General features: G+C 42.2%; 1 protein-coding gene across 1 annotated transcript; it reads left to right on the top strand.

The window, feature by feature from the left end:
• The first annotated feature begins 577 nt into the window (after window positions 1–577).
• Window positions 578–26,347, top strand: LOC104551889 (uncharacterized). Its single transcript, XM_062002729.1, is given in 16 exon segments — window positions 578–841; window positions 2,778–3,122; window positions 3,702–3,752; window positions 5,742–5,821; window positions 6,845–6,959; window positions 7,533–7,572; window positions 7,960–8,046; window positions 13,544–13,659; window positions 13,662–13,727; window positions 17,508–17,852; window positions 18,940–19,296; window positions 20,184–20,273; window positions 23,429–23,484; window positions 24,115–24,199; window positions 24,687–24,717; window positions 25,748–26,347. Coding segments are annotated over 16 exon segments (1,983 nt in total). The 5' UTR covers window positions 578–795; the 3' UTR covers window positions 25,821–26,347.
• The last annotated feature ends 113 nt before the right edge of the window (window positions 26,348–26,460 follow it).

Below are 26,460 nucleotides of genomic sequence, written 5' to 3'. Positions count from 1 at the left end.
GACGGGAGGACACCAGGGAGCACCTTTTCTCAAAAGCTACATGTCAGCAACAGCTTAGTCAAAGTGAACCTTGAGCCTGGCAAGTCGGCTTCCACGCTGCTTCTGAAGTGACCTCTGTGTTCTGTGTGTGTTGTTACTTTATGCTGCAGAAGCCCAGATGATGAAAGACTGCAGCTCTCCAAGGCTACAACTGTAACAGCAGGACAGCTTTCCAACACTACCAAATTATAGCCTACAAAGAAAATCGCATTTGCCTAAAGATGCTTTGAGCTGCTGCTGTGAGTTAGAACTAGAAACTTATGATTAAATGCTAGAGTAGTTCTGCCTAGGAATCTCTTACTTTGCCAAGTCCTCTCTGGGTACCACAGTCTGTTACTTATCCTTTTTAATCATATCCAAACTGTATCTACCATGGCAAAAAGGGGTGTGGGAGGCAGTGTGGGGCAATAGACTACTGCTGGTTGTGTCAGCTTGGTGGCGCTGACAGCAGTTTCACCTACTGTCATGGAGCAGATCCGATTAAAAACGAGAAGTAGATTTCTGAAGTGCTGCAAAGAATTTGAGCCTTTCGAGTCAAACCACGGTCAGCAGGAATCCAGCTGTGGACACCACCAGCAGCAGTTTGGCTTTGCTGCTGACTAACTGCAGAGGCGATGCGGGTGAGGCTGAGGTGCGTGCTCAGCTCTGTCTGAAGATGGCGTGCTAGGAAATAAAACCGGGAGTTTACAAAGAGGAGAAGTTTTCTTGAATGCCCGTGCAGGAAGGGTGAACGGGAGTTCCTCGTCTTCAGCCACAATGTCTTGTTTCTGCGTGAACTGGATTCTTCTCATCCTGTTTGCAGGTAAATGAATGGGACTAAATGAACAGGTGCAGGTGGATGGAGGTAACTTGCACCAATACTTCTGAGGGGCTGCAGAGAGAAATTTGATGTTCCAATGGGAAGAGTGTCCACATGGCACAGAAACTGCAGGTTTGTGTGATGAATTGAAGCTTGGCACAGCGGCTCAGTAGTCTGCTAATGGCCTTACCTGCTTTTTGGAGCAAAATTATGTTGAGGCTGTGATGATTTTAAACATACTGCTTCTTGGGTTGTGTGCTAGTCAAATTAGTGAATGGGCTTTTGTGGTTTTTAGATAATGATGCTCTGAGATGAGCAGAGAACTTTAAATCATCTTAGCAAAGATGTAAACCAAGGATTTACATCTTCACTTTGTGCAGCTGAACGCTTAGGTAGATGGGGAAAAGATCATCTGTGGCTTCTGGAGTCTTTTAGCCAATATGAAATTTTATTGGGACAAATTGATAATTTCTCCTTTTTCATTCTGAGAAAGCAGTGCTAGGAAATATTGCTATGGACAATAGCACTGAAAAGAGCAGTTTGCAGAGTGGTACTAGCATAGGCAGATAGACATTAAAAATGTGGTGATAGAATATGTTCAGTAGTAAGAAAGCAGATATTACAGGTATTATTTCCTCTAGTTCTTTATAAAGCCTTTTATGATGAGATTCATTCAGAGCTCGCTTTTTTGTATTAAATGAAATACATTATTTTCAGAGATTAGTTTTTTAATATGCTATTGTGGCAAAGTGTCTGAATGCAGACTTATTATTTACTATAATAGCTTAGGTTAGGAAAATGAGCTGGGGAAACCAGCTTTGTTCACAAGGCACAATTGCAATCCAGCCATACAGTGCTGGGGATCCACTGGTGCATGTTGGCAGACCTGCCTTGAGGAGCTCCCTTCCTAATTATAAGCTGGGCTAGATAGATAAAATATTTACACATGATCTTGTTATTGAATTTGACAAGAAATATGTAGTGGTAAGTAAATGTAAGTAAGTCAATGTAAGTCAATGATTTTCTGTGAGTTGCACAGAGACAGAATGTGCACCTCAGGAGCCTCACTGCCCAACTTGTTAGAAGGAGGTGGTTACAGGATGGCTATGATTGGATCACCAGAGCACAAATGATTTTGCCTGGTGCTTAATACAGCTTTTATTAAAACTCTTATAAAGGGAATGTTGACTGGAGTGGTCTATATACAGCAAAAAAAACTGTTTCTCTGTGATAGATGGGCTACTGGCTGCTAGGTCGCATTGTTTTGACCTGAATAGTGTGACACAGCCTTCTGGAAACGTGAAAAGTTACTTTTAATGGAAACCAAACAAGTTGGAACCTGCATAACAATGAGGGAAGAAAATAAGGTAGTGAAAAAGGAAGGTATAAAACTTCTCAGAAAAGCTCTGACAAATCTTTTCTGATAGGAATAGGCAAAATCTGTTGTTAGGCAAGGAAAGAGGAAACGTGTTCAGCCGTGATCATTTGGATGCTATTTAGCAGCTTCTCATGGAAAGAGAGGAAGAATTTCTTAGACTGGTTTTAATGACAGTCAAAGTCTTACTGTTCCTTCACGTGTGGCTTGGAGTAAATCTGACAGAAAGAAGAAAACAAAGAACTAAAAGATGTGGCTAAAGAGAAGCCACTGAGCTATGCAGATCTAAACTCTTATCTCTTCACCTCTCTGCCTACCTGCACAGGCTGCAGAAAGTGTGTTTTTCCTTCTCTGGCTAGAGAGACATTCTGAACAAATCACTGGCCCAATAATTGTCCTTCACTGCATCAGTCCTGCTGGGATTCACATTATTTCTGGAAAACCCAAACCAGTCATGCCTGGTGGTGTTTGTGAGATGGGAGGTATCGAGTCATGCAAGATGTGTGAGAGGCTTCCCCTTGCATGTGCTGTGCCCAACAGCTACTTTTGCCTTTTTGCCCACAGGCCCCACGGTATCAGAATCCCCTGTGAAAGGAGAGGTTGGTCAGAACGTCACTGTGCCCTGCTTTTACAGTGCCGAGAGCACACAAGACATCACATCAATGTGCTGGGGTCGTGGCAGCTGCCCCATTTCAAAATGTTCCCAGACCATTATCTGGACAGATGGATGGAAGGTGACAGAGCAGCACAACAGTAGGTATACACTGAAAGGGGACTTGACAAGGGGTGACGTGTCCCTCACGATCGTGAACGCCGAGGAAGGAGACAGTGGGACATACTGCTGCCGCGTGGAGATCTCGGGGTGGTTCAATGATCAGAGGAGTAATCACGAGGTTGTGATAGAGAAAGGTGAGTGTGGAGGTGGGCTTTTGTGTCAGTACTATCAAGGTAAATCTGCTCTTGAGTCTGCATTTGAAAGATTGCAGTGGAAGTTGTTTCTGTAGTCACCCATAGGACTGATCTTCAGGACTTTGCAGATCTGTCTTTGGCTTTGTTGTAGTCCCAGCACAGTCACTGCAATAAATAAAAGGACGTGGTGCTTTGTTTCATAGTGCACAGCACTACTGAGCTTTCTTAGGAGCACCATTTGAAGAATTTAAGGGAAAGAGCAGTGTAGGGTACTTAATTAATCTCAAGTGCTACACTTAAACTGTTTACATAGAAAACAGTGCTTTATTTTCCCTGCTTGATTTCCCTTGCTCTGTAAAGCCCAGGGACACAAAATTAGTGTAGACTTTTTAAAATCAACACTTCCTTTGAGACTGAGGGTTGTTTCTTGTTTGTAAAAAGCAGAATGCATGGAAAAAGTGGCTGACATGTACTTGTGTAGCTGGTGCTAGCTAATTTTTCGTATAGAAACACTTTTTCACTGCATAAATATACAGGAAAGTGGATTATAACATGTTGGTTTTATTTTTTTGATATCAGCTAGGATCTCTACTGCAAGTCCTCACACTTACACCTCTGAGCAGACTTCAGGTAACTTTTATCCAAATACTAATCTCAGTAGCATATATAAGCTATGTTTCAACTGGGAATCTTAGGGAGGAAGCAAAGTAATAGATAGTAGAAATGTTTTGACTAAATTTTACTAAACGTTAACACAGAAGCAGAGATCAGAACTTGGATTGAAATTCTGTCTGACAGCATAGAGAGTCCAAGAAAAGGAAATTGTACATATGAGAGGAAGTTTGCTTCCTGGTTTTGCACTTAAGGAGATGTCTTATTGGTGCTGCAAGCATTGGTTTTCTTGTGGATGTTGTTTTGATATGTTGTTTTCTTTGTGGTATAAAACCTCACCTCATCTTCTGGAAATGCATACCATGAACAGCAAAATGCAAGTTTTTAGGAGTTGGGTGAGCTCACTATTTAATCAATTTATTTGTTTCTCTGTAACATAGAATGGAGGGGTTTTTTTTTGGCTGGCATCCAATTTGGACTCCTATCTCTGAGGCAGTCAACTGTGTATGATTAAGGAGGACTGTAGAAATAGGGCAGGAATTTTGTGATGCAGTGCCAGAGTATTCTTCTACCCTGGTATAATGTGTGTCCAAGAGTCTGCCTGTGTCCTTTGTAGCCTATGCATATTTAATAATGTGAGACTCCTCATTGTATTGGAAGTGACAATGAACAACTATTCCTCACTCAGTTTCTCCATTCCACTTACAAATTTATAGACTTCTATCACATCCCCTCTCAGCTGCATCTTTTTCAGTCTGAAAGAGACAACTTTAATTTCTGGTACATGGGAGAGAGCTCTTTATGTAACAACAGCTCATTCTCTGGATTTTGAAAGAAGAATCAGGGATAACATTTGTATTTCTCCTTCTATCTGTGATTTTTCTGACTAAAAAACTCTAAGATGTTACAACACTTGCATTTCCCTTTTGGAAGAGGAAGTGAAAACTTTCTCAGACCGTTTCTATTCTAATTGCAAATAACAGGGCTTCCAATCATAGAACTCGTGGGTTTTCTTAACCCCGTGACGTCTTTCTTAGCCGGTGGTGGAGCAAGTGTTTATGTTTCCAGAACACAAGCCAATATCATAGAATCACAGAATGGTAGGGGTTGGAAGTGACCTCTAAAGATCATCTAGTCCAACCACCCTGGTAAAGCAGGTCCACCTAGATCAGGTCGCACAGGAAGGCTTCCAGGCAGTGTGCATGCTCACACACAGGGAGACTGGAGAAGGCAGGTGGCCATGTGCCTCTGATGTAGGAATACAGCAACAGCTCCAATGGAAGAGAACAGTGAAGCAGATGATCCTATTCTCTTCAAAATAAAACATCTGGGATAAGGGTAGCAATTTAAAACATCAAAGTAACCGTCTGGAGTGGTCATAATGTGAATGGGAGATTTTGCTTTCAGGAGAAACAGACTGATGCTATGGAAGACATAAGTTTGTAGCTTTGAGTTTTAAATATTGCAAGTAGCTTTAGTCTGGGAAATTACCTCAAAACATGTTGCAGGTCCTTATGCAAGCATAACACACCTTGGTCAGTCTGCTTATTGTATGTATTGTACGTGCACTCTATGACTTTAAAAGTATCACTTGCTTGCTTTCTCTAACTCTGCACCACTTGCTCTTTCAAGGCCAGGAGTTAACCTTAATCAGTTTTCATCAGAGAACCTAAGTTTGCTTGAGGCATCCACTGCCTCTTCTTGGCTCCAAAATCAGATGCCTACCTTGTTAACTCCTTCCTTCTAGGCCCTATGCTGAGATAACAGCAAGAGCTAAGTGTTTCCTGGAAGGAATCCAAAGCTCTGAAAAGGGCAGCAGAGGTTCCAATATTCAGTTCTGTGCTGTTGTCTGAAGGCACTAACCTCTTTATGATATGTAGAGCTGAGACTCTTGATAGAGAGATAGATGCTTAAGTTCAGTGGTCTCAAGTCAGTGGTACAAATTCCTCTCTATCAAGGCAAAATGATTCTCTGTGCAAATGATGTGTTTGTTTTGCCTTTGGTCAGCACATGGAAGCACCAGTGAATCATCCTTCAGCACCATGAGTACATGGCCATCAGTTTCTGCTTTGGAAGCTCCTCTGGCTGTAAGCATCTCTCTTTTGCTAAAGTGTATTTAGACAAAGTGGATATATGTGAGAAGTTATTGGGTCGTCCCTATAGTTCTGCTTTAGTTTGATTCCAAAAGAACATCTGCATGTTTAGTGCTCATGAAAGAATGCTTATGTATTCATTATTAAAAAGGGAAAACAATATCTGCTTTGTCTGCATAAAGTAGTTCCTACTAATGCAGGACGATTTTTAGCAACATCTGTATTGCCTTTCGGAATGCTTGGATGTAACTGCAAACCTGCAGATATGGCAGAATATGGGGAAGAGTTGGAATTGGATCATCCAACAGCACAGGAATGCCCTGCAGTTCCTATGCAATGGGTTCCAAACAGACATCTTTGTGTCTGTCCTGCTGAGTCCTCCAGTAGTTGTTGCAGGGGACAGGCAGCAACATCACCCTTATTTTATGAGGAAGACAAGACAGCCAAGCTAGCCTTTGGGAAGGGCTGCTGGGACATACTACAAGGCCAGGCATGCTATGGGCATTCATACTGCTGCATATGCAGAATGTAAGTCAGGGACTGTACTGCATTTCAGCATCTTTCCAGGCATGAGTTCATAATGAGAGGTTAAATATCTAATGACTGGCTTCAGAAAGTAGTGTTGTCTAAATAAAGACCAGTGCAAGGAGAAAGCATGTTTCCTTGTCCATACAAAGCCTCAAATAACTACTGAATAATCTGACAAAAAGGTGGGAGGTTGTGACATCAGGAGATGTTTTAATCATTAAAAAAAATCACCAAATAGTATTAAACCTGAACAAATGGAATTTGTCATAACTTCAGATCCTTTGACTATCTCAAAAAAGAGTGAGTTTAGCAGCACAGTTCACACAACTCTTGCAGTGGTTCTGCTTGAAGCTAGCCTGTATCTCAAATCAGGCTCTGGCTCTCAAGTGTACTTTACTGCAGGTTTGCAAAACACACAAATGGCCTTTGAGTAGTATATGGACTTCTTGTTCTGAGTGCATTAATGCTCATTTGTTTTGTGCTTGACAGAACATGTCTGTATCGATTCCCAGACAGCAGTATTCAGAAAATTGGCTGTACATTGGGACTGGCTTATGTGCAGCACTTCTAGTCATCCTTACTTTGGCTCTGTTCCTCACTAGACGTAAGTACTTCTGGCCAGTGGTTATTCAGGTATGTTCAATCACAGCTATGGCAGATGCCACGTGTCTTCTGCTTCAGGGAAGTGAGCTGAGGTCTCTGTATGGCCTCACTCTGTGCCCTGTGCTGTGATTGCTTGCTCGGATTTTCCCCTTAGCCTCTGGGGCAGCAAGGTGTGAATGTTTCATTTCTCAGACTCCTTAGCAACCAGTCAACCCAGGGTCTGATGAGGAGATGTATGATACTCCTGCCCCACTCATTTCCTCCTACCCATTCCTCAGTTGCCTTCCCAATGATAATAGCAGGGAACTGGTTTCCTATAACTATACCCAATGTTTTTCTGTGTGCCAGACTGTCTGCATAGAGGCTCTTGGCCAGACCAAACCATATGAATGAGATATCATGGAAATAATGGTGATTTTGTGTACTGAAAACATCTGTTTAAAGTTCCCTTATTTAGTTTCTCTCACTTGATTTTTTTTCTCCTTTTTTTTGAGCCCACTAGTTTACTTCTGGTTGTTCAGAGAAAATGATGTGCTTTCTTTTCTTCTTTCTTTTCATTTGGAACGGTCCTTAGACTACTTACACAATACAAAGAAGACAAGTGGCTTTGCACAGTAAGTATTTTGTGTCTGCATTAGCTAGTAAGAAAAACTAAGTTGCAGAAAGAAAGCATTGTTGTTCTGTTGACCACTCCATCACATAGTTTGACTTTTTTAATGCCAACTTAATAGGAAACATTTGAAAAGGAAATGAATAAATTCTGACCCTTGCCATCAGTTAGTAAGCAAAACTGAGTGTAACTCTCAGTTCATTGCATTAGGGAGCATGCAAACTTCAAGTGTGGGTTGTCTCATAAGTGGAAAGATGATTCATTATGAAGTCATGTTTAACTGGTTTTGCATACTTTACATTTTCCTAGTGAGCTGGTTGATTTAACTATGTACTCTTCTATATTTTTATTGTCTGTTTTTTAACAGCCTGCTTTTTACTCTTTTGTGCAGCTTCGTTGCATTTTGGAGGCCAAAGGGTGCAGGGAACCATAGTGCCCTGGAAGAGGAGACCCATACAGAAGAAAATGTTTATATAATACCCTAAGGACTGTATGCTTGCTTGCCTCTGTCATCACTGAGACATTAAATAGTTTGCAGAATGTTAGCTGCTCCCTCTGCTCAGCAGCTAAATGTGACTGGACTACTGAAGCATTATTCACATAATTCTAATAAAACAAACAAAAGCTAGACCTGTAATTAAGAACTGTATCAGCCTGTTGCAGAAACCCTTCTGCCTCGAATGGAAATTTTCAGAATCCACTTATCAAACTATAGAGGAAGTTACCATTGTATTTATTATCTGCTTTAAGTTCTCCCTTCCTTTTTCAAAAAAAGTGGAAGTGCCAGAATGGCTCTTTTATCATGAAAGGAAAACCACACACAGTTTTTAAAAGTTTGTCTTTACTGTGTATTGTATTTGACAGCTGCAAAAGAGTCCGTGGCATCAGAGGGCAGAAGTGATCTCATAGCTGCCATGACGAAGATGACACATGGAAAAACTTGTTAGTGTTAGTATTTCAATATACATGTAGTTGAATTTTCAGTAAAGTCAGGTCTTACCTAGTCCTGGTGACAGAACCTCAAAATCTTAAGGGTTGGAAGGACCTTGAAAGATCATCTAATCCAACCCCCCTGCCAGAGCAGGGCCACCTAGAGTGTAACAGCTCGGTGATGCGATGTACTAATTCCTGTTCACCTACAGCTGACTCTGGAGAAGATACCATTGCTCAACCTGTCATGGGATGCCCTTGGAGCCTCCAGGCTCAGCACTTCATTGTGCAGAGCATTCACAGCTTGTTTTGAGAGAACTATGACTAAGTGCATTTTCCTCTGCAAATTTTGCTCTGTGGCTTTCTCCTCGGGCGTACCTATGCCCTGAGAAATCCTCAGGGTAGAGACTCGTATTTCCAGGCCTCTAAAACTGAACAAAGGAACTACTTTGTATAATTAGTTAAATTATTTTGGGTTTTTTAGCTTGTGGAAAAGTCATGGACGTTGTTAGCTGAAAGTCTGCAGTGCCTTTACACTACCACAGATAACAACTAATCCTGAAGTCTTACACTGAGTTGGTTTCATGACTTTGAGCTCACAAATCGGAAGTATCTGTGGTTTAGTGAGTTTCCTCCACTGTTCCTCAGTGAGACCTGTTTATCAGAATTCATTCTCTGCAGCACTAGATTTTGAGTTACTTAAATAAATGGAGGCAGCTCCTTGAGAATGAATCAACACTTTATATATTATTGAGCAATAGACACAACACACCTAAGTCAGCTTTAAGTGGAAGAGTAATTTTCCCCAATCATTTTGAAGATCAGATTTTTAAATGGAGGCTGGGGACTCCCTGGCAGAGTAGAGAAGTCGTACAGGCAGGAGAGAGACCAACCCTTACCAAATATTGGTTAGTACAGATTTTGCCCCGAAGCTCATCCCAAGCAGCAATGTGGAATATCTGAAGCAGACATTGCTGCCACAGGGAAGGCTTGAAGGTTCACCTCAAACTTTCTATCATTGAGTTCACTGTTTTTGAGGGAGTCATGTGAAGAACAAAGCTTTGTTATCCAATGAGGTGTAAAGGAGCAAAAATAAAATCAGTAGGCATTTACATTAACAGCTGAGGCACTTGGGGTCACGGTCTGATTTTGCTTTAAGGTGAGCTGGGGTCAGTGGAGCAGTTACCCATCCTTCCCCCAGCTGGTAGAAATGGGAGGGCTTGAGCAGTGGAGTGTTTTCCCCCAGGAGTCCTGGAGAGACTGGATAAGGTGAGTGGGCTTGCAAAGAGTCACAAAGGAGGAAAAGACTCCTTATCTTGTTGAGGATGGGAGAAATGGAAAGGGAGTTGAAATAGTTGACCTTGGTGTGCTTTGTGTTTTCACTTGTGCTGTGCATTGTCTTGGGGCTGTCTGTTGCAGCAAGCCTAAAAGGTTGAAAAAGAGGAGGTGAACTGATCCCTTATGATGAAAGGCTGAAGGAGCTGGGGCTCTTTAGCTTTGAGAAGACTGAGGGGTGACCTCATTCATGTTTACAGACATTAATGGGTGTTGAGAGGATGGAGCCAGGCTGTTCTCAGTGATGGCCAATGACAGGACAAGGGGATATGGGTGCAAGCTGGAACATAAGAGCTTCCAAAGAAACACAAAGAAGAATCTCTTCGCTGTGAGGGTGAGGGAGCACTGGAAGGGGCTGCCCAGATGGGTTGTGGAGTCTCCTTCTCTAAGGACATTCAAAACCCACCTGGATGAGTTCCTGTGTGACCTGCTCTAGGTGGCCCTGCGCTGGCAGGGGGGTTGGACTGGATGATCTTTTGAGGTCCCTTCCAACCCTTAAGATTCTGTGATTCTGTGACTGAAGATCTCAGTGTAGCAGCACAGACACTGGGTGATTACCAATCTCCAGGCCAGGAAAGGTGATGGAGGAAACCAGCTCTGTCCATTTCTGCCTTCATGACAGTGTTGCCTTGTGTAAGAAGCTACTAAAACTAGGAAGAACCTGTTAGTAACAAAACAAATTAAGATGACTGACCCTGCTGCAGATGGTGTGTCCCTTCTGCCTGGCTGAGCATGGCTGCAGTGGGCTCTAGCCCATGACCAGCCCTGCAGGAAGTCTGGTCTGGTCTCTGAACTACATCTCAGAAAGTATCTTTTACTTTTTTACTTTCTATGACTTTTACCAAACCAGTCTCTACTGGGATCAGAGCGTGGGTCCCAAAATTGTCTGATTCCAACTACTCATGCTCGTAAAGACTTCGAGGACCATCCCTGACTGCTCATCAAGCAAACTGCTTGCTCATAAGGATTTGTTTTCTTGATATTACTGACTAATTCAGACTAATTCTTAAAAGAGTTTTCATGGAAAAGAAAGTTCTAGAATACTGGTAGCCAAAATCTTGATTAAATATTCCTTTCTGGTGTGCAGTTATTTGGTAAACAGACTTTGCAAAGGTTGTGCAGAACAAGAACTTTGCCTTGGATAAACAATATAATACGTAGAAATACACACAGGCAGAAGCTCCCCAGTACTTTCTCATTATTTCCACCCACATCACTGAACATTGGAACAGGCATTTCAGAAAGAGTCCCAGAGATGTGCAGGTGACACTTGAAGTCCAGTCCCCCATTAAGAGGTTATCCAGCTGCACATAAACTAGCAGCTCATTGAGTGTGATAAGGCTAACTAATGAGCTACAGACTGATTTTTTTGAGCCAGCTCTCTGTCTTTTCTGTCTGCAAGAAGCCACTAGATAGCAGTACAGAAACAGAAAGCAAGCCACATTTTCCTGGTTCTTCCCATCCAATCTTGCTAAAGAAACTGTGTTCATCCTCTTTCCTTCCTAGTCACCTGCAGCACACTGACCAATTCTGTTTTAACAAGCTTCATGGAAATTGAGAGCTGGCTAAAGATCCAAATTTGTGCCCCAGGTGGAATACAGCTGCTGCCTGTACTGGCATCAGCTGGGCATGGGCTTTCAGCCACTGCTTAATGGTGAGCAATGGGAGACAAAGGAAAGACTGAGATCACTGCAGGGAAAAAGTCTCCAGGATGCTGGATTGGACACATTAGGTTTCATTAGTTCTGTTCACAGAACAGCTGAGGCTGTGTGTACTTGGCATTGTATGAACTGTACCTGGTAGAACATAGCAAATTAGATATTTGATTGATTGCTGGTTAATGTGCCTTATAATGTCAACAATAAGACACCGCTGCGTTGCCGTGTCTGTCCCCGCTGGTTGCTGTTTGTGCTGCACTGGAAATACAGAGCAGCATTGCAGCATCGCCTTGATTCAGACTGAACTCAGAACAGTTCTCTGAGCTTCATGCTGCTTGAATCTACAGCAACAGCAGTTGGCTGTATGCTGCTGAAAAAAAACAGGCATCGTGGCTTTGCTGGAGCCTGGTCTACTGGGAGTCTGCTTCTTGCTGCTGGAACATAATGGTGGTATGATGGATGAAGGTGACAGTAAGAGGTAGCTTCCAACTCCAACGTACTACTAAGTCCAACAGGTCTGCACACATGAGCTGAAGCTGTTTGGCAGGGGTGGAGTGGGGGGGAGATAGAACAGCTAATCCTTCTCCAACCCTTCTGCACTGTTCAGAGTTTTGTAGACTTTTCTCCTCTAGGCTGATTCATCCTGGACTGCCCATTTAATCCTCCTGTGGAAGCTCTTCCATACTTTCCACCATTCTTTTTGCCCTCCCTGAAAACATTCCTGGATCTAAGATATGCTTTGAGAGGACTAGAATTACACATAAGATCCAAGGTAGATTTGTACAGTGGTGTAATGATGTCTTCTACTTTGTTTTCTTTTGCTTTACTAAAGACTGCTAAAAATTGTTTTGCCTTTTTTTAATGCTACCAAGCAGAGGGGTAACGTTTTCCTGGGCTTGACTACTTGTACTAAGCCCAAAATCTCCTTTCTGTGGGAATAATATCTGGTTAAAGCCCATAATTTTACCTTTGAACTTGGAATTGTTTCGTTTGCACCATACTATGTTTATTTGCACAGAATTTTGTCTGTCTGCAATTCTTCATTCCTGACCTTAATGCCCTGAATTACTTTTGCTTTATTACTCGTCTTTTCCAGAGAAGGACTTCCAGACAACTTCATTATCAATTGATCAGAAAGAGTAAAACAAGTCAGAAAGATTAAAAAGTGTTTCTTGGAGCTGGTGTTGCAGATTTTTGTTTTGCAGATGTTGTTTTGGCTGGGAAACATTTGTGAGATTCTCTCCAAGGCTGTCTTTGCAAGTAGAAAATATGAAGCTCGTGAAAGAAAGAAGAGGGTCTTCAAGTACAAAACAGAATCAAGGAAATGAAGGGATTAAGAAAATGGAAGTGAAGAGAGAGTCAGAAGTGGAGACTAAGCCAAATATTTAGAGTGTAAGAGTACAGAGCTTGGCACCACAGAGCAGTAATGGGCATTAAGTATTCTATGAAAAGGCAAAACAAATGGCATATTGAGATCTCTGGTGGCAGTACCACACTGTCTTGGAAGTGGAAAGAGGATAGAATGGGATAATTCAGTTGAAGTGATGTACAATGATTGTCTAGTCCAACTACCTGACCACTGGGCTGACCAAAAATAATAGCATATTTTGAAGGGCATTGTCCAAATGCCTCTGAAACAGTCAGACTGGGGCATCAACCACCTCACTAGAGAGCCTGTCCCAATCTCTCTCAGTAAAGAAGTGCTTCCTAAATATCTAGTCTGAAACTTCCCTGGAGCAGCTTTGAACCATTGCCGTGTGTCCTATCACTAGATACCAGGAAGAAGAGACGTGCACCTTCACATCCACGTCCTCTCTTCAGGAGGAGAGCAATGAGGTTGCCTCTCAGGCTACTTTTCTCCAAACCAGGCACACCCACTCCTCATGGGATGTTCCTTCCAGCTCTTTCACCAGCTTTGTTGGCCTCCCCTGGATGCATTCAAGGAGATCATTTTCAAATTGTGGGGCCCAGAACTGCACACAAAGTGACTCTGTGCCATGGCTAAATACAGCAGGAGAATCACCTCTTTTGACCAACCTCATCCGGAAGCAGAAAGAAGAAGCAGTTGCAATACATAAAATCTGGAAATGAAGAAATGAGACTTCAGCGGTGCTCACTCAGCATCTCTGGAAAGTATAAGATCTAGTTTTCCTTCCTTCCACTTGCTGCCCTGGAGTCTCAGCTAAAATGTCCCATTTTGTGCTGTTTCACTGGATCGTGATACAGACCTTTATAGGTGAGTCTTCATTTTTGTGTGCTTGATCAGAAAACAACAATTTTGTAAAACTAAATCCAATGACACTTGTTTCATTTTCACAAAACAGTGAAAAAAAAGCTGTAATTGTATATAGAACTTCAGAAGTTTTCTTGACTTACTGAGTTAATACTGACTGAGATTTCTTTCCTTTTAAAAAATACATGTGGTTTCCTCTGTGCATAGGCTTAGGTAATTCCCCTATCCCTTCTTTACTTCTTTACTACTGTTAGATGTGTACTGCTGGCTTTGCTTCTTCATCTGTCTCTCTACTAAGCTACAGTGCTGACACAGCCCAAGCTAGGGAATGGAAATATTGACAGAGTAATATATATACATGATATAGGAATTTCTGAAACTGTGAGGGCTGCCTGCTGCTGTGAGCTGAGTATGGCAAAGCATGGCTGGAGACTCCTTTTGCTCCCAAACGTTCAGTTCACCCATCTAAAATCTAAACCCACATATTAGCTTGAGAGACTGGGTCTTGCAAGCATGGTTGGTATTGGCTACATTTCTGCATGTGCTTTAGGCAATAGCAATGCAGTTTCCAAATTGCCTGAGGTGGCTCAGGAATGTGAGTTCACCCACTTTCAGTGGGGCTTGAGCCTCTATTGGGAGCTTCAGCATTTTGAAGACTTTCTTTCAGATGACTAAATGTTAACTGACTAAACTCTACCAGGATGAAACATCATGTGTAAGTTCTACAGCAACTGCAACGTTCTTAAACTGATCTGAAAAGCAGTGGAAAACTTTGGTCAGCAATGAGACACACTAAAGGGTAAGAGGTGATCCATGCCCTGTTGAGGCAAGGTCTCACAACCCCCGCTGTGTCTGCTGCTCAAGGGGAGCTTTGACAGCACTTTGCTGTAGCCCAGAGAATTCCATAATATTGTTTGTTTTTTACCAGTCTCAATAGAAGAAACAGGAGGACTCTTTCCTTGCCATATATTCAGCCCCAAAATAAACTAGAGGTACTTGCCTTCATTTGGTCTTACCTTCTAATACTCATACGCTGAGCTATTGAAGGGTGAGAATGAGTTTTTGTTAACTTCTCTTTAACTCACCTCAGTGCTGAGAATGGGTAGTCTTAAGACTTGGGAAACCAGGAGAGAAGTGAAGTGCTTCTTACTTGTTTATTAGACATTTTCTCTGCAATTTCTTCAGCACAGAAGCTTCAAGAAGAAATAATAATGAAAAAAAGTAGGGTTGATAGGGAAAAGATGCCAAGTATCTCCTACAAAGAAGGAAAACTAATCCAGAAATAGATGAAGAAAAGAAATGCTTTTTCAACCAGCAGTCTTGGCTGGAGGATGTCTATCTTTGGCCATCCAATGACTGGTCTATGGGAGAGAAGACCCCAACAACAGCTATTGAAGTTATTGCTTAGTACCAACTGCCCCTGAAGGTTGATTCAAGAGAGATTATATATAAATCAGTGCATATCTGTATGATTTAACAGTTATCAATACCCCTGTGTGTTTTGGAAGATATATTACACATCTGGAATTCATTTCTCTCTCACTTGGGTTAAGGACTTAAGAGTGGCAAACATCACTGACTTCAGTGGGGCTACTCAGGCATAGCTAATGCTCAGGGTGCCTTGGGTCAAATCCAGATGCCTAGGAGGATGCTGTGGACAATGGTAGGATTCCTCTGACAGTAAGACCCCAACAGTCTCAGGAACCTCCTAATTTCAAGGACCTGTTAATTTGGTCAAATTTCTTTTGGAAAAGTTTTCCATTAAAGAGGCAGCAACTGGAAGGGAAGTTATTTAGTCTTTTCAGAGGGTCATGCTGTTGAATCCAGACTGTTCAGGTATCAAAGCTTTCCATACCAGCCTGCAGTGCAGGCAGACATTAGCAACATTAGCTTCATATAAATTAAAAGAGGGTTTGAAACTGAAAAAGCTGTGACATTCTAGCACCAATACTGGTGGGAAACAATGCTGGAGACAATCTGGTGGCTTGTGCTTTCCCTCTCCTTTTTATTTATTTATTTAATAAGTTCAGTGCTTTCCTTCTTCCAAAGCACCAGGAATAGTTCAAGCTAGTCTTAGTTTTGCACATACCTTCGTTGGGGTGATTTGAAAATATGTGGAACCCCCTGGGTGACTAACACCCTGCTCCCTAGGCATACTTTCAAGGTCAACTGGATGAACTGTTTTGTTCTATCATCGCAGAAAGAGGTTGTTTTCTCTGTTTTGCTGTAACAAGACAGATGAACCTACCCTTTCCAAGGACTAAAACATGCAGACATCTTGTGAAGCCTTATTCTGTATTCAGGAATTCATTTCTTAGCACACTCTACCTTCATTTCACTGCAAAAGCTTCTGCCCTTCACACTGTATTGTATGTTGTTTTGTCTGCCTCTACTCCTTCAGCATTTGGAGCTGTGGAAACCTGAATGAGTTGGCTTATCTTTCCAATGGGATAAGCAATAATGAAGCTGAAATGTCATCCCAATAACAAGTCATGAGGCAGCCTGCCACAGACTAAAACCTCACCTGGGGAGTAGTCCATTAAAGACAAAAGAGACATGGACACAGTTGGAAGCATCTGTTTGCTATCTGGGAGTCATGCCAAAAAGGAGAGGCATTCAAATGGCTGGCAACATAGAAATGTTTGGTAAACTAGGGCCAAAGCTGGTGATAATAGCAGCTGCTCCTGTAAGTCCTCTTTGGGATAAGCAGGCTGGCCATGGGATCAGATCTGTGGGATGATCCTCTGGCTGCAGCAGAGGACCAGGTATGGATGCTGCCCAGGCCTCTCGGTTCCTGCTCTGCCATACATAAATGATAACATAGGGGAGAAAAGGCAACAAGACAGGAGGGCTGACACAGATTAGATGAACATAAACCAGAAAGTATTTGTTCCCATTTTGTAATCTTTTTTGTATAGTGCCTTTCATGAAGAAGAAATCCTTTTAAGTCAATCTAGGAACTGCATAGACAGTTAAGAGGGAACAATGTGTAGTAAAGACTCAAGCCAGATGCTAAGGTGGATATTGGCTGCAAATACCAACTAAAGCTGATCATGAAGAGTAAGAGCACAAGGAAAGTATGCATATGCTCTTTTAAACATCAGTATCATGCCATTAGTTAAAGCCCCTATGTACATAGTGCTCCACAAGGTAAGTGGAGTAGTTATCAGGGCTTGGTCAGAAACATAAAGCAGGTCACTTTCTGAGAACGGGTTCCCATAGACATATCACACTGCTCTGCCAACTTAATTAGGCCCTAATTTCACACATAAGTAAGTATCTTGGATCTTGCTGTTGAGATTTGTCAGTGAAAGGCAACTATGACAGAAATTCCTCTTTGAAAGAGATGATGGTGGACTGGGAAAATCGGATGTATTTCACACCAGGTTTCTGAGCAACTTTCAAACAGTCTCTGAGAGAGGTGATAAGATGTTCCCAAATTCCATTTGCATAGGTCTAGTCTGTGCTCAGGCTTCCACGTGACAGACCTCATCTTCTCTTACCACGTGTTTGATGTGAGCAACGTATTTCATTGACAGCCCTCCAGCAGCTGGCTGGGCAAGAGCATGAAGCCCTCCATCAGTAAGTCTGCAAGCTCCTGGCTGTTGCCTATAGTGCCCCAGGCCATTAGGTGCCACAGGCAGCAGGGGAGGGCTGAGGAGGTCTGTAACGGTGGCCTGCTTGCAGGCAGGAATCTTTCTTTTCCCTGTCCATTGTGTTGCTTCAGTAGAGTCACACATTGGAGACTGCCAACATGCATCTGCCCTTGTTCTTCCTTGACAGCACACGCTGCAACTGAAGATGTTTTCAGAGGAGTAATAGGGCAACCTGTTAAGTTGCCTTGTGTCTACCAGGTGTCACGAGCTAAGGACGTCTCCGATATGTGCTGGGGCAGAGGCCCGTGCCCCAATTCCAAGTGCAATGGCAAAATTTTGCACACTACTCGGGAGAAGGTGACGTACAGACAATCTCAGAGGTATAGCCTTGAAGGCTCTGTTTCTTACGGAGACGTGTCTCTCACGATTAAGAAGGTGAAGGCAGAAGATGCAGGTGTCTACTGCTGCCGCGTAGAGATCCCAGGCTGGTTCAACGACATCAAACGGAACGTGCGACTGGAGGTGGTCAGAGGTAAGTCTGGGGACCTTTGTGGTAAAGCCGTCAGGAGACACCTCTCCCCAAACAGGAGTTTAAAATTGGAGTTTATGTATGCTTTTGCTTGTTTTGGCAAAAAGTGTTTTACCTAAACGATGTCATTTTCAAGGGAGGGCTCCAACCAGCTGCCAGTGTGAATCACATCCAATGAGCAGCTTTGATGAGAAAATGGTACTCTTTTTTTTGCCTGTGAAATTAAATATATGACTTCTCATTGTGTAGCTATATTTGACATTTTAAAAGGTGGTGGAATTTCAAAAGAGATTTATCATTTGAAGAACCTTTGGAACAAAAATCAGTTTTTTATGTGAGATTCACTCCAACACTGAAAAAGCTTTCATTTGGTTCATGTCAGAAGGATATCCACATATTTAGACACTTTGTCTTAGAGCCTTGAAGAACTTTTTCCCCTTCCTGTTATTTTGCTGAGCTGCAGGGTAAAGTAAAGCTCTTAAGTCAAGAAGAAGCTGAAAAACGTTACAAAATACCGGAAAGATAATGGTACCCACCCTCCACACTGCACACTGCAGGCTGCAGAAAGTGTGGAAGAATGCAATTAGTAGTGAGGTACACAGCACTCTTTTGTAAGCAATATAATGGGAGAGGGACAGTTCTGCAGTTCCATGTCTATCCCTGAGTTTGAGAGCATCAGAGCTCATAAAAAAGGACTGATTGAGAAGATGAGCAAGAACCTTGTAGCTGAAAATCAGGCTATTTTGTCTGTTTTGTTTTTATGAAGACATGCAAGAGCAAAATCAGAAAGTTTGCAAGTTTTTGGGTTCTAACATGTAAGATTCTGGCCCTTCCATTTCTGTAAGAGTATCAAGGAGGGGGTGAGTGAGACTTACGGGAAAATAAAAGAGCAAATCTGTAAATCTGGGAAGTGCTCTGCCTGGGGCATGTTTTCTACTGACTAAAGAATTTAAAACAGTGACTGTCCCACCTTCATTCTCAGTATTTCAGCAGCTAGATAATTTTCATTGATTTCTGGGTTTATGTTGCTCAGGGTCAGTTGTGAATGCTCTGATCTAGTTTTTCTCTTGGCTATGTTTTTCCCATGCAGCCCGGCCAGTGATGACAACCACCACAAGACGGACTCCTGTTTCCCCTAGACGTTTTAGAAAAACAACTTTAGCTCCCCGAGCAACCTCTGATCACCAAACAACAACAGAGACCACTGTCCTGACAACCATTGCCCCCGCAACAACTGCTACCACCGAGTCTCCAGCAGTAACTACACTGGAGACCACTGCTCCCCCAGCATTTACTGTGACAGTATATGACACTTCTCCAGCAGCTGTGATGACAAGCAGTGCTCTCCCAGATTCTTCAACTGGTTTTGAAGCAGTTGATGTGAGGACTGAAGATGATAACATGTTCTGCTCAACAGAGTCTGTCCCTCTTCCTGGAGACACAAAGGGTAACCAGCACCCATCCTTTCTTGTTTTTTCTGTGTAGCAGAGATGGTCTGTATTAGCCTGACTGGCATAATAGAGACTTTGCAGATGTTTACATTTGTGTCTGGGAAGTTTTCTCCAAAATGCCTATATCTCTTGATATCTTGTATATCTTGATAGGTTTAAGGAAACATAGGTGAATGGCCAAGATAGCAGAGGGTCTGTCTTGCACTCAAAGGGGTTTTAACAGGCTGAAAAAATGACAGAAACCTCATGAAGTACAACTGAAATAAGTGCAAATTCCTTTGAGATTCACTCAACTTTGAACTCATTTCTTTCTTGATTTGGGAAATGGTCTGCTGAAAAGGATAGTTTAGAGCATGTTCTGCCTGGGCAATAAAGTGAGTAGAATTCAAAACATGCTTAAATTGAGTACTTCCACTGTCATCCCATATTGAAGTTTGCTGGTATTTATATGTAATTGATGGGAGTGACCTATTATCATCCTAACCATTTCTAGGTTGCTACTTTATTCACACTGATGACTTCTTTTCCACAGGTTGACGTCTGCACACAAGACCTCTATTTGGTATATTTTTTGAGGTGTTCTATTCTTTATGACCTGAACTTCTGAGAACAGCTTTTCTGTATCATCTCTTGCCTTGCAGCCATTACAAAACATCCCATTTAAACTTAACAACAGCTAGTTACATCCACAGTTGAATGGTTAGAACATGTAACCACTAGCCATGTCCATCATTTTTCTGGGTAGGACCAGATGCAGACATGAAAACCAAAGTGCAGATCTTCAAATCTTGGTTTCAGATGCAGGACAGTGCAAGCAATTTTGAATACCGTATGAAGACCCATAGCCAATGATTTTTATAAGCATTGCTTTTGCTTGTTTCAGTGACTGCACAATTCCCGAGCACATTTCTGACTGCAGAAGGAACAAAAATTGCTCACACTTCACTCGTGTGGGAAGATGTAACAACTGCAGGTGAGTATGATAATCTTGCAAGGTCAGCAGTTGCATGTTCAGAGAAATGAAGAAGTTGACTACTCAAAAGTGTTGACTGCTCTCAAGACTGCACCAAATGTGTACTAATGGCTATTCATTGTACATGGAAGTAAGAGATGTCTGGGGTCCACGCTTGTTTGAAATCAAAATATAACAACAGCTGATAAAAACATGCTGTTTAAGCCTCCAAAAGAAGTAAATTTTGAGTCACTCACTACTGTTGGTACTGAGAGAAATGAAGAACTGGTCTTTGTCATCATCCAAGCTGGATTCTCAAACACCTGACTTTTTGTCACTGTGAGTTCATTGACCCTTCCCTGAGTGCTGTGAGCTTTGAACCTCAATCGAATATATTCAGCCAGATGTGGCTGCAGGCTCACCTCTCAAATGCTCAACATGTGTCCTCGGTCGTGATGGAAAGCAGCAGGCAATTACCACTACTATCAGTCATTCTGTCAAGAGGAAAGCAACTGGTATACAAAATTATTCTGTCAGAGATATGAACAAACTTACCTGAAGTTTGCACTTTCTATCTCTCAGCTAAGTAAAAAAGTAGAATGGCTCAAGTTATTCAGGTGTGATAGTCTGCCCACCAGATCACCTCAAATAAGGACTTAAAAAAAGGACAGCTGAAATTCAAGAATGACATGTCATGTTTGGCTGTTAAGAGTTCTGTTAGATTCAGCTAGTGCCAAGAATCACTTTTTTTTTCTTTAAAAAACACAGTATTTAGATTTTTGTGGGTCTTTTTTGCTAGACCTAGGAGCTTAGAGCAGAAATAGAATTTGGGAAACCATTCCTTAATGTTGCTGGAAAGGCCTTACAGAAGAGACTAAACTGGTGTCTTGAGCATTTTCAAGGGTTTCTTATCCCCTGTCTCACTTGTCATCTTTCTGATATTATTCTGGATAATGCTTTATATTCTGCCATTGTAAATAGGAAGCTTTGCAGAGTCTTACCTCTTGGACTCTGGGGGCAACTGAAGTTGTGTCTGTGGGCTAGAAGGAGCCACCACAAAAACAGTAACAGCAGAAAACACTGTGCTTATGTGAGTCATGTACACTCCCACCCATGCAAAAACCTGTGTCATGCGATTTCCGAGAGCCAGACTGTCATCATGTGTGAAAATGCTGCAGCAGAATTTAGCACTGTCCAGTCAGAGCCATAAGCCAAATTAAGTTCTCAACTCAGCTTCCTATTAGTCTGTGAAATAATGCTCCAAATGGGCCAGCCTCAGCCTTACTGTTATGTAAGGGAAGGCTAATTTGTGGCTGAACTCTGTATTAATGTTAGCACAGTGGCTGGGAAAGAAAACCATGGCCCTCATTCTCCAAGCACAATTCTTGCCTCAGCTAATCCAACCTGTCTGGCAGCTGGCTCCTGCTGACCAGGCTCTGATTTAGTTTCTCCTCTGTTTTTCTTTTCTGCTTTTCCCCTGCAACCATCCTGCCAGCACCGACCACGCTTCAAATCCCAAAGAGAACCCTTTCTCCTTCAGGTATGCAAAGTAAGCAGCAATAGTTGCCCCATCAGGCAGACTGCAGCATGCTGCCAGAAAGTTAGACTTTGACTTGTGGCACATGCATGTCAGATCTGGTGAGATGTGCACTTGTGTATTTGGGAGTAGGTCTGCTGAATTGCAGATCTTTTCTGCCCTGAAAGAAGAAAAGAGGGCTGTCACAAATCAGACTTATGGCAACATGTATCCCTGGGATTTTTAGCACTTGCTGGGCTTTTATTGGTTATATTTGTTTAGCTGTAATGCTTATCAGCCATAAGGTCTTTTCTACTCCAGAGGGAAGCTCTCACTACAGTTGGATGCCTATGAGCTACCTGTGCCCTGTCCATGTCTCTGATAAGATGCAAGCATGTTGTTTGGTACATGGAGACAAATCAACTCAGCTCTTACAGAGAGCTGATCAGAACTGAGAAATTTGGGGGAGATTAGGTTATTCACTCAGTAACGTACTCTGAAAAGTTAGTTTTGGGTTTTTTTTAAAGAAAAAAAGGTTGTTGGGTTTTTTTTTCCCTGTGGGATTATTTGTGACCATCTGATCACCCCCATCACGATGTGACCTTTTGATGTCTCATATCACGTTTCCTTTGGCTGCGATCTCGGTCACCGCCAACTATGTCACATATACATGCCTCGACACATGACTCACCTGGTCCCTGGCAGATTTTGCTCAGATGGAGGCTCCATCGTTGTTTTCTTGCCAAAACTTTGAAAGCACTACTCAGCACAGCCTTTCTATACATTAGGGTATAATCTAAAGCATAGGAGCTTTCCTGTCACAGGATGTAAGCTGAGGTTTTGATTCACTAAGCTGAGTGACCTCCTGTGTTTTTAAGATGCTGCTAAATGTTGGGGGCTTTGTGTGACCAAGTGTTCCAAATACTTACATTCTTCAGTACTTTGCATCATGATGAGCCAAGGCCCAAGCCTAGATTAATGTTTTGTGACTTTCAATTCACTAGCAAAAATAAGTGTCTAGGATCATAGGATATGTAGGATCATAGAATAACAACAGAAACATTTGTTTCAGCAGTTCTTTAGCATTAATGTAGTTAATCCCTGTTTCCAAATCTTAGAAAACTAGAACTGAATTATTCTTAATATCCCTAGGTAGAAAAAAAGTGCATCGTGTCCACAAAGCTTTCTTAAATCTATGGTGATCTTTGAATGTAAAGATGTTTCCTGTGGTTTTCAGTACTAATGCAGCTTTCAAAACTGAAATCACACATTAATCGGACCACAAATAAACTGAGGCAGTTCTTCCACTTAGACTTGTACCTTGTTTATTGCATATGCTCTTTATGACATCTTGTCATGCTTACAGAAATGAAAACTCCTTCACAGCAGATAAGTTTCAACTATATTGCTTCCCTGGGAAGCCTTCTCTTTCCTCGATGAAGCCTAATGTTTCCCAATGACTGCCCAATATACCATTAGTATATTACAGATTGTTACCTTGTGTTTGCAAGGTGCTTTATTCCTGCAACTTGGGGCCAGATTTTACCCTCCTCATACTCTGAGAGTTCATTACTCCTTGACTAAAGAAGTGAAAACCACAGCAGCCCTCACTCCTTCAGGTGACTGCGCCGGTAATAATTTTAATCTCTTTTCTTTTCAGGGATTTCACCAGATTTGGAAACCAAGACTGAGAATCATGATGATAATGGAGATAAGGTAAAAGTTCCTCTAAGTTTCAAGAGTGTTTAACTAGAAGCTAGAAGAACAACAGAACATTCTAGTGGTTTTCAGTGTATTCATACTGAAGTGACAGTGTTTGCAAACAGTAGCTTAAACTTTTGTTTAGAAGCTCAGGAGCCATCTATTCATCTTTCCAGTGGAGAGAGCCAAAGTCTTAGCTTCTCTGGCTTGGACACTTGAGAAAAACCTCATCCTCCTGACAGTCCTGTAAGACATAAGTAGCATCCTTGGGGTGTGACCAGGCAAAAGGCAACTTAGGAGGGTTTTTAGGCTCCCCTATCTCTAATTAAGAGAAGGACAAGGGTAACTAAGCTCCTGCTTTAGACACCTTATTAAGAAGTTCACGTAGCATGAGATGGATCTATAGGCTCAAATGCTTCAGAAGATTTATTAAGTGTTTAACAAGTGATTCATGTTGCTTATCATGATCAGCCTGATGCATCTTCTCCATATTTTGTACAGACAAGCTCAGAAAAGCATTGCAAGCTCCAGCCCAAAGCAGTTATTTTAGAGCTCTTAGCCTCTAGGGCAACCCACTCCTGCATGAATAGGTCTGAAGTCAACATGCTTCTAAAGCCTTTTCAGTTTTTATCTTCTCCCTTCCAGTTTCCCAGCTATGCCATTCTCACCGCCGCTCTCGTAGCAGTGTCCATTCTTTTAATACTGATGCTCTCCTCCTTGTTTTGGAAACGTAAGTAACCCCAAGCACACCATCGATTAATGGTTCTAGTGCTGGCCTAGTACAAGTGTCCTTCTGTGTCTCTGGTTAATTGTCTGGTGAATCTGCCACAGCCTCCGTGAGAGCACTCTGTTCATCTCACGGGGGTTGCCGTCCTTACTCCAGGACTGTCTCACCACGAGGAGACCAGGGAGCATGAGTTGGTGGGGATGCAGCAGGAGGAAGCGTGTGCAAAGAACCTGTTCACTCACTTGTTGCAGGTCTGGCTCGTCTTGTTGGCTCTTGCTTTGCAGTAAAGTGGTCCTGTACTTTCCTGGAATTGCTCCTGACAGACATTGGTGTAACTTAAATCAGAATGAGATCCTTTCCTTCACACTCAGCCCACAGAAACTTTGCAACTTACTCTCTTTGCTTCTGAAACTCATTTGATGGATTAATTAGAGCTATATATTTCTCTCTTTTTTTTGCCATTGTGACATTGATATTACTTTGCTTCCAGGTAAACACACAAAGAAGTTTGCAATAAAAAGGTAATCCATTTTGCATTTTCCTATTAAAAGTTCCAATGTAATTTTTCTTAGAGGCAGGAAGGTATTGGCCACTGATTGTAACAGCTGTAGTACTGGCTTGTGGTGCTGACTGCTGAAGTTGTATTATAAACAAGCTTCAGATAGCTTCACTCCAGAAACTCAGGCACTGGATCCTGGATGCTGTTTCTATGTAGCAAGGACCACACATCCAGAGCACTGGACAGGAGTTACACAGTGACCCCAGCTTAAGGAAGTACCTAATCTGCTTTATTCTTTGATCTAACACCAGAGCATGACCCTGGTGGGGTTGTTTTAAAGAAATTAAGAGATAAATGGTTATAATGGTCAACTGCCAAAATGATTGCTCAGAAAGGGATTTAGGAACAGTCCTCTCTGGTGACAATTCATTGCAATACACAAAGAATGGGGCCCACAAAGGGTAAGCTGCAGCCATGTGGCAAACCAAGCTTTCCATCACTAGATAAATCTTGCAGCTCTCACGGGGCCACTGCACTTTCTCACACACTCCTGGGTCACACCAAAGTATCTGAGGTCATCACTGAGCTAGGTGATGATTTTGCAGCAGACATGAAATCAGGGAGTATGATGAGTCATTCTGTGCAGGTGTAGCTGATAAGTTCATGTCTTCTGGTTTATCTCGAATAACGGGTTTTCTCTAGACAAACCCCAGGGTAATCCAGTGAAGTATCATTTCTTTTTCAAAGACTGATAATTTTTCATAGATAGTCCCCCACTACATACCCCATCTAGGAGATAAGGTTTGGGGGCCAAGGAGAAACTCCTTTCTCAGTCTCATGGTGGTTGCCCTACAGCTGTGCCTATAAGACCTTTCTCATTCGTTAGAAGAACATAAGCATGGTCAACACTTCCCTAGTGTAAAAAGCAGGCATTGCACCATGGAAGTTGATGAACCCAATGGGAATTTGCCAGTGTTAGAATTCATAAAGGATGCTCAGAAGCAGCAATGTGGTTTTGCCCCTTCCATGCTGATCTGTGCCTCTCTCTACAGCTTTCGACCGGTGGAAGACCTTGAAAAAGTTTTCAGTGGCGCTGAAGGAGAAAACAATGTATTTTCCTTGTAAAGAGCTCCTACACCATCTGTAGACCCCCTGGAAAATAAGAAAGGACCTGTTTCATGCTGCATTGAGAGATGCTTACGAGCCCTCAGAATATCGATGTGGGTAAAGCAAAGGACAAAGCTTCGACTGAGAACGCTTGAAATATTTGTGCAAATTTTGCCACGTCACTTTAAAAACTCATTGCACACAGAAGCTTCTTTGATAGGGAGCTTTATGCATTAGTTGTAGGTGTTCCTGGCATCTTCTTCCATACTAATACCGTGTCAGAGAGTTGAATTTGTTTTTCTCTATATTTACTAATCCTTTTCCTTGAATACAACTTATACTGTGAAGGAACAGAAGTAACATGGAACGCTGCTTAACTTCAAATTGCCAGAAACCCCCTCCCCCAGCGAATACAGTTCTTACTGCTTTTATATAATCGAGGGAAAAATTAAGCAAGAATGCTGAGAGTATAAATCAAAAAGGTAGATTACTTGAGGGGTACCAATGCTGCCTGTGATTCAGCATGTTTCAATGACCCTTGGAGACTGTGTTAATAAACTTTGTAATTTACTGCTGGCAGTTGTGTTTTTCATGTCACATCCTAAGGCATTTGAACAGGAGTCAGTGATTCCCCAGGTGCTGGAACGGCTGGGTATGC

The sequence above is a fragment of the Colius striatus genome, chromosome 9, assembly GCF_028858725.1.
Source record: "Colius striatus isolate bColStr4 chromosome 9, bColStr4.1.hap1, whole genome shotgun sequence".
In the NCBI taxonomy this organism is placed as follows: domain Eukaryota; kingdom Metazoa; phylum Chordata; class Aves; order Coliiformes; family Coliidae; genus Colius; species Colius striatus.
Note: the sequence above shows the minus strand (reverse complement) of the source record. Positions and strands in the feature narration are given on the sequence as shown.